The sequence below is a fragment of the Orycteropus afer genome, unplaced genomic scaffold (genome assembly GCF_000298275.1).
Source record: "Orycteropus afer afer isolate SDZICR_OR568_19922 unplaced genomic scaffold, OryAfe1.0 scaffold00031, whole genome shotgun sequence".
Lineage (NCBI taxonomy): Eukaryota > Metazoa > Chordata > Mammalia > Tubulidentata > Orycteropodidae > Orycteropus > Orycteropus afer.
The window spans coordinates 5,652,787-5,661,678 of NW_006921618.1; the positions used below are offsets into that span (position 1 = coordinate 5,652,787).

The window sequence follows — 8,892 nt, forward strand, 5'->3', positions numbered from 1 at the left end:
AATGACATGAGACAAAGTATATGTGAACTGCTGTATGAAAAGTGAATTTACTCTGTAAATCTTCACCCAAATCCTAATAAAAAAAAAAAGAATAAAAAAAACTCCCTGTGAAGCAGTTACCTCGGGCAAACTGACAGGAGGAGGCAGGGCCTCATCCTCTCCCCACCAAGAAACCCACCCGTTAGGAGGAATATGGTTTTTAACAAATCTGTCAATACTGAAAAATATGACACAAGATTGATCAAGGGTTGTTCATTGTTGAAGCTAGGGGACAAGTACATGGGGGTCCTGAACATCTCTGAAAATTTCCAAAATAGAAAACAAATAAAAAATCTGTCCAGTGAAGGCTTTGGGCTCCCTCAAATTAGTCTCTCCCTACATGTCTTCTTTTTGTAAGGGAAGAGCCACCGAAAATAAACCAACCCCAGGGCTCGCAGCCCTTAAAGAGCCCAGCCTTTCACTGGCCCTGGCTACTGGAAAGCACAGGAAGGACTGGCTGGGGCTGCGGTTCCCTGGCTGACCCGGGCCAAGGCCTGCCTGACAAGTGCCAAGGTGAAGCTTCTATTGTAAAGCTCTTCAAGCTCCCTGGGGAAATGGTGGAAAGCACCAGAACGTCCCAGGACAGACTTACCAATGTCTGAGCTGGCAGCTACCAGGACACTGCCTCCTCCGTCAATAAAGGCACTGATGGTCTCCACATTGATGTTACCCCCAAAATCTGAAAAAAGGCACCAGACATGATGACTCTGTAAGAATTCTCTCTGCTCCTCTGACATTTGAGGGGGAAGGTGAGCTGACAGCCCCACACTCGATCACAGAGCAGCACCCTCTGGAGGCCCAAAACAAGAGGGGTGAGTACCACATGTGCCTTGATAAAAGGCAGTTCCCCATTTTCCCACGGTACAGATCCAAAAACAATGGCTCGAACCTATAAACTTTTACAGGTATAGATTAAATAGTCAAACATCTAATGATTCCATCTGCCATGTTAGTTACACATGTTTAATATCACATGTAAATACCAATTTAGAACTGTAGCATATTCCCACTCACATTTCATGAAACAATTTTATTCAAATAAAAGATACAGCAGCATCTCTGTCATCACTAGAGCTACTGCCTGGATCACCTAACAGTTTTCCAGAGTCTATCCACTTCACTTCCGTCCGAGTGGCTTGTGAAACAGCATTTTTAATCTGTGGACGATGCTGTCACTTGATACTAGTACATACTTGCGTATCATTAGTAGAGTTTTTTCCCCCCCACCATTAACCCTATACCTGTACCCATGACACCCATAACACAACCACTCAGTACACTGCTTTGTAAAAAAAAAAAAAAAATGGGGGGGCACACATTCATTTCCAGTGTTTGTAATTGTGAGATTATTCCCTTTTTGGTCAATCAGTTCGGTCAGGTGACTGCTACCAGCACCTAAAACTAGCAGTGAGTGGGGCTGTTTTCCCCAACTGCACCTTGATAGTCAATATAAAGTAATGGAGGAGAGTGACAAGCTTCATTAAGTGAGTAATTATGTGTTGTGCACTGAGAAGAAAAAGAGGACAATGAAAGGGGGCAGCTATTATACAAAGACTGGTCAGAGAAGACCTCAGAGAAGTGACATCTGAGAAGACACGAGAGCAAGCCAGGCACCATGCCGGTGGGAGCCCTGCAGATGGAGAACAGGAGCAAGGGCCCTGGGTTAAGCATGTTCAGAGCAAAGAGCCAGCGGGGTTCTGCTGCAACAGGCGAGGGGCGGGCAGCAGATGAGGCTGCAAGGACAGTTCACGGAGGGTTCTGTAGGCCACGGGAAGCCACTGGAGGATCTGAACAAGAGAGTGGCATGAGCTAACTTATCTCTTCAAAGGATGACTCTGGCTGCTGGGCAGAAGCAGAGTGACTGGCAGGTTAGCAGCTACTAGGCCAAGGCAGGCACCTCAACCACATGTGTCAGTGGAGGCTTGTGTGTTGCGATGATGCTGCAAAGGTGTCAGTGGAGCTTCCAGATTAAGATAAACAACCAAGAAAGGCCTGGCAAACTACTCCTGAAAATCAGCCAGTGAAAACCCTATGGATCACAAGGGTCTGACTGATGCGGGGTCATGGGGGTGGTGAAGGACCAGTCAGCATCTCATTCCATCACGCACGCACGGAGTCAGCATGAGTTGCGGGTCAACTCAGCAACTAGCAACTACGAGACAGATGCAGTGGTGGAGGGGAGGGGAGAAGAGGCGGGGTTCCACTCAGACTCACTGATGGCCCGTATGTGGGATATGAGAGGAAGACAGGCATTAAGGACCGCTCCAAGTTTCTGGCCTGAGCAACTAGAAGGATCAAAGTGCCATTTACTGAGATTGGATGCAGAAGTCTGTCTGTCTCACATGCAGTAGGCAGCTGGAAATGAGTCCATAGGACTCTGTAAAATCTGAATATGAGAATAACCCTCTTTTCTTAGGGGTGACTTTTAAGAAAAACAAAAAAAGCACCTGTCTTTCAGCCAGACACAGAAAATCTCCTATCTGGGGACTCTTATGCGGCTTTTTGAAATCAACTTATCCACTCTCCTACAGAAAGGCCAGACAGAAATCTTACAAATTCAGATTGGCTTCTTGGTATAGCACACTGGCTCTCCACTGGAAACATTTCTGGTTGTCACAGAAGAGCATAGGGAGCTGGTGGCTTCTGGTAGCTAATGGCCAGAGGACAGGGAGGCTGCTAAACAGCCTGCAGTGCACAGCACAGCCCCCAATAAAGAACTATTGGTCCAAATGTCAACGGTGCTGCTGTTGAGAAACAGATACAAGTGAACGGACACAGGCTTTGAAATTAAAAACACTTGGGGTTAAATCCAGGCAAATCCTTTCAGCACTCTGAGCCCACGTCCCCATCGGTAAAACAGGAATCCAGTTTCTGGCTGGTATGGAGGATGTGCTACTGATCCCGTCCCCCGCAGCCATTAATGCAGGTGACATGGGAGTCTACTGATCCCAGAGAAGGCAAGGAACCTACTGACACCTGGAAGCCAGGCTAGCCCGTCACACTGAGAGCCCTCACTGGGCTAAAGGTAGTCACAGTAACACAGCAGGGCCCTACCCTAAGCCTCTCAGCACATACCACCTTCTGGAACCCCAGGAGTGCCCAAGAAAGGATTTCCCGAGGAAGCAGTTCCCACAGTGTGGGGTCCACTCTGCTGGGAGCACAAAAGACAGGATCAGTGATGCAGGGGGAGGGCTTCAAATACTGCAAAGTCCCAGAGAGAAGTACTCCCTTTCCAATTATTTTTCAGGCTTTCTCCATCAAAGAGAATGTCTGAGCTTGGAAAGTCCTCAACCTGCTCTAACGCTTGTATTCTCCTTTTGTAAGAGGAAGCCTCAGGGGAAAAAGCCTTCAGCAGGTAACAGCATCTCACTAGAATTTAACAACACTGTTTTCTTTTTACTGCAATTTTACACTAGTCTCAGTAAGTGACACTGGTTTTCCATTTACTATTGGTTGCCTTTTAAAACAAGCTTATTTTAGTTTTTTTTTTTTTAAGAGCAGGTCAAGTTGAAAAAAAAAATTACGTTAATTATTAGTAAATGTGATGTGGAATATGGCAAAAAAATCACAAAAAAGGTACCAAAACAGCTATCATTTGAGAAACACGGTTCTCATCTCTCCGACGTTTCTCCCCACCAAGAGCCTCTCAACCTTCTCCCAGCCAAACCAGCCAGAGACTCCTTCCTTCTCAGTGCCACTCCATGTCCCTCTCCTCAGCACACATGCACAGTTCCCCAGTTCATCTCATACATCCTGATGAAGGGTCTGGAGGCTCATTAAGTGTGTATTTTTCTCAGACTGACTAAACAAACTCCACAGGGGCAAGGTTGGTATCTTCGTCTCACCCAGTCCGCTGCTCAGCACCTATTTCAGAGTCCAAACACAGCAGAGATTTAGCAACCAGCTGATTTGCTGAAGACTCCATTCCCTGTCCAGTAATTTGAAGATCTGTGATCCTGCAATCTGGGATCACCTTTACCCAACACTACACTTCCCTCCAAAAAGCCAATTCCAAAGGCACATGTTGCAGGGAGTGGAGGGCACCATGTGGTAAGTAACAGGAACCAGGAACGAAGGGAAAAATGCTTCAGGGAGTTGGCTGCGCCCAATCTCATGGGAAACTACCAAGAACATGGGAGCTGCTGCTGAAGCACCAGATTTTCTGAGTGTCATCAGCTGAAAGGAGAACTGGAGTCCTGCTTCACCGCAACAAGGACAGAGTGAGAAGATAAACTGAAACAAATAAGGAAGGGAATGACTAGGGAACACACAAAAAAGGCAAGGCAATGAGAAGTAGTCAAAGAGACTGGGGAGATATAGTGTGAAGAAGAAATAACGGAATCGCTCTGTACATGCAGGCCGTGACTCTGAAGGAGCACTGGGGAGCAACGGTTAAGTGCTCAGCCGCTCACCAAAAGGGTGGAGGTTCGAACCCCCCAATGGCTGTGCAAGAGAAAGACCTGGTGACCTGCTCTCATGAAGATCATGGCCTGGAAAACCCTACGGGGCAATTCTACTGTCACACAGGGTCACTATGAGTTGAAATCAACTCGGTAGTACCTAACAACATGCCTCTAAGCAAAATAAACATTAGACTTATTCTCTAAGCCCAGAGAAAGAAACTCTTTCCACATGCCCCGCCAAAAAAAAAGTACGAGACAAATTTCAGTTTAATAGAAGAAAGAACTTCTTAACAAAGTTGTCCAATGGTGGAGTCAATTGCTTAAAATAACCGTAAGCTCTCCGTCACAGGAATTCTGAAGTATAAACTGGATAATCTGGTAAAGACATTATGTTCAACATCTATTTACATAAAACCAAAACCGACAAATTTACACAAGACTTACTAAATGCCAGCCTGTACTAGCCAGCCAGTCTCAGACGTGAGCTAGGGGTTTGGGGTGGTGTTCGACTTAGATAATTACCAAAAACCAAAAAACCAAACCCACTGCCATTGAGTCAATTCCAACTCATAGACACCCCTTTGGGTTTCCAAGGCAGTAAATCTTTATGGAAGTAGATTTCCCTGTCTTCCTTCCATGGAGTGGCTGGTGGGTTTGAATTGCCAACTTCAGGTTAGCAGACAAATGCCTTAGGCACTGTGCCACCAGAGCTCCTTAGATAATTGCGAAGGTTCTTTTTCAGCCTGAGTCTATGAATCTGTCTGAAATCTTAAGACCAACCCCCACAAAGACTCTCTACAGCAAACTACATTAATCACACTTCCATTTCCTCTTTAGACAGACAAACCCAACCAGGGAGCTGTCCTTCTTTACAGAGAAAACTCCCAATGGCAGTAAAGCAGCAGCAAGAGCAGCAGTCCTGGTTCCATGGTTTGTAGAAACACTTGATCCCCACAATCCTCAGCTGTGCCTCCTGGACCCAGGTTAGAAATAAGACATTTTCCTCTTCTCTGCCAGCAGCAGTCCTCAGACCTGACAACCCATCCAAGGGCCCAGAACATGTCCAAGAACCAATAGAAAGTGATCGATCAGTCCGGGGCTTCGAATCTCGGTTCTGGGAAGACGCGCGAGCCCTTACCTTCCACCGAGGGGGAGAAGATGATGAGATTGTCATAGAGAAACTCCCCATACTTAATGAGGGACAGGCTGGGGTCATCAGCTGTCTTGAATGTCAGTTCAAAACCCCGATCTGCAGAAGAAAACAACGACTGCGGCAGATAGAACACAAAGGAAACCCTGCTGCAGAGGCCAGACCTAGGAGGCCCGCTCGTGAAAATCGAATGGGAGGGAGGACAGCTGACGCCCTCGAGCTCGGGCGCCTTTCCAGCCCCAGACCCTCACCCGTCACCCCCTCGAACCCCGCTCTCACTCTTTAGACTTCGGAAGAAAAGCGAATGCGTCTCGCGCACGTTGAGGTTGTCCAGCAGCACCAAGGTGCGGGGACCACTGGCGCAGGCCGGACCAAGCAAGGACACCAATAGCCACAAGATGCACCATGCACGGGCCGCGGTGCCGGCCTCCATCTTCCTCTTCCTGCCAAAACGCCCAGCACCAGGGCACCGGAAGTGTCCCGTCCACGGTCGCCCAATCACGGCTCGCTGCCGTGGCGTTCCACCCGGAAGTGACCGGAAAACGCCAAGACCTGGAGTCCCGAGCCTCCGCTTTGGCGGTAAAAAGTGAGGAGCCCCGCCGGACGCTCCCTGGTCCGAGGCGGATTCTTTGAATCCTATTGGCGGAAAGGGCTCTGGGCTCCGCCTCCCCATAGGAAAGTGCGCAATCCTAGAGAGACAGCTCTGCAGCCGTGGCCAGTCAACAAGGCTGAACTCCCTTTTGGCTCCTCCCAGCCGATTTCCGCCCCCGGTCTCGAATCCCCTTTTCTCCAGAGCTTGTGATGGGCTTGGCTTTAACACATTGGCTCTGGTCTCCGCGTTCTTGTCTGTCCCGTTCCGCACGGATCTGGGACGGCGTTGGCAGCCACCCCTGACCACCTCCTCGGTCCTCACTGGTAGGAGATCAGGACAGATTCAGGACTGGGAACTTGAGCTCCCAAGGAGAACCAAACCAAACCTGCCATCTAGTGGATTCCAACTCTTAGCGACCATATAGAACAGAGTAGAACAGCAAGTGTACTACCTCAGCTTTCTCCCACTGGTGGGTTGGAACTACACACCTTTTGGTTAGCAGCCAAATGCTTAACCACTACACCACCAGAGCTCATTTCCCAGGGAGAAGGGGTTGGATAAGTATCAGGGTTGGGGCATTTTCAATGTCCTGCCCAGCCTGGTGACACACGTTGAAGGATGGATGGGCAGTGAGCTGGGTTAGCAATTAAAAACCTCTGTAGTTTCGGAATCAGCAGGGTTCAACTTCCACTCGCATCGCTACCCAGTCATTTCTCTCCAGGCCTGTGTCCTTGGCTGGAAGTGGGAATAATGCGAGGTCCAGCTCCCCTACTTAGTTGTGTGCCTTTGGAACAGCCGTTTCTCTCCTTTAGCTCTTGGGATAGCTAAAGCAAGTTTTGAAGCGCTTAGCACCGCAGGCCCAGGCTGAGCATTCCCTCAGTAGTGCTGGCTCCCACCCCCTGTAGGGTGACAGGCCACTCAGCTCACCTCCCACCTGGCTCAGTCCCACAATGTGTCTAACTAAAAGTTACCACAAGCAGCTCCAAGTTTTCGACTGATCCCTGAGTCCCAACCACAATCTTGGGGCGAATGGTGAAGGAAGCTGACCTTTTACACTTGTCCACCAAGACAAGAATGAGGGGCAAGAATCAAAACCCTTCAAGCATTCCTTTAACTGACTCTATTTCTTCTCCACTCAGCACTGGCTTGATCCCAAGTGAAGCCTGTCACCCCAAACTCCTGCACAGCTGCCCAGCTCTCTCCTGCACAGATCAATTCACCCCCAACTCAGACCCAATGGTGCCAACCCATTGGGTAGGTGTCTGGCACAGCTCAGGGGCCTCAAAGGTTCTTCACACTCAGCCTCAATTCATCCTGCAGCCCCATGCCCCTCTCAGTCCCTGCTCAGGGCTTCCAGGGGGTGGGCATCCTACAGCCTTTAACATTCCCTGAGCTTCCCACCTCCTGGCTTTTGCTCATGTAGCTTCTCCTACCAGGTGTATGAGCCCCATGATCATGTTTCCCAGGATCCTCCCCATCCTTTGTGGCAGGCCCCCCCCCCAGTGTTGCTCCCTTCAGAAGGGCACTCTGTTCCCCTAAAGACTTGACCTCCTTTATCTCAAAGGACATCTTGCAGCTGTGGGAGACTCATGCTGCATCACCTCAGCATCCTCCACCCAGCTTCTCTAGTGTGTGAGTGAGCTCCTTGGCTCTGACCTGTGGCTGGTGGGGCCCACCACAATAACTGATAAAAAACAGGGAAAGAGGGACTAACATGGAGCACCTACTATGTGCTGGGAGCTTTACGTACTATCACATTTAACCCTCACAGTAACCCTATGAGTGGGTGTTATCCCCATTTCACAGATGAAGCTCAGAGAATAAAATGAAGGCCAGAACAGCACCAAAGGCCAAGGCTTTGTCTTCAGACTATGAGGCTCCCCCTACCCAACAGGCCTGGGATACACTGGGCAAGGGGGAGAGGATGTCCTAGTACCCAGGGTGGCCTGGATTCATTTCTGGTCATGTCAAGACAGCCAGTTCAGGCATAGCCCCTGAGGATGGTCAATCCTTGGGCCTATTCCTGGTGTCAGCAAGACATGGCCTTTTTCTGATCTCAGCAAAACAGGGATTCTACTTTCCTAGGTCATATTTTAAGAATTAATGAAAGTACCAAAGAAGATACTCAGAGGCAGCCAACCATCACATGAAGAAATGTTCATGATCGTTTGTTGTTGTTGTTAGGTGCTGTCAAGTCATCTCTAACTCATAACGACCCTGTGTACAACAGAATGAAACAACGCCCAGTCCTGTGCAATCCTTGCTATACCTGAGCCCATCATTGCAGCCACTGTGTCAATCCATCTTCTTGAGGGCCTTCCCCTTTTTTTTGTTGACCCTCCACTTTGTTGTTAGGTGCCATCGAGTCATTTCCGACTCATAGCGACCCTATGCACAGCAGAATGAAACACTGCCGGATCCTGCGCCAGCTCCATGATCCCTGCTATACTTGAGCCCATCATCGCAGCTACTGTGTCAATCCATCTCGTTAAAGGTCTTCCCCTCTTTCATCGACCCTCCACCATACCAAGCATGACATCCTTCTCCAGGGAATGGTCCCTTCTGACAACATGACCAAAATAGGTGACATGAAGTCTGGCCATTCTCACTTCCAAGGAGCATTTCGGGTACACTTCCTCCAGGACAGATCTGTTAGTTCTTTTAGCAGTCCATGGTACTTTCAGCATTCTTTGCCAGCACCACATCTC

General features: G+C 48.9%; 1 protein-coding gene across 1 annotated transcript in view; it reads right to left on the minus strand.

Annotated features, from left to right (window-relative positions):
- The window catches only part of DDOST (dolichyl-diphosphooligosaccharide--protein glycosyltransferase non-catalytic subunit), a 9,697-nt gene extending 3,612 nt beyond the window's left edge, over positions 1–6,085 (minus strand). The window contains exons 1-4 of the mRNA XM_007935866.2: positions 5,872–6,085; positions 5,581–5,691; positions 632–718; positions 121–130 (exon numbers count right to left, since the gene is read on the minus strand). Coding sequence (XP_007934057.1) covers positions 121–130; positions 632–718; positions 5,581–5,691; positions 5,872–6,025 — 362 coding nt within the window. The 5' untranslated portion in view covers positions 6,026–6,085. The remainder of the gene's footprint in view (positions 1–120; positions 131–631; positions 719–5,580; positions 5,692–5,871) is intronic.
- Between the last annotated feature and the right edge of the window lie 2,807 nt (positions 6,086–8,892).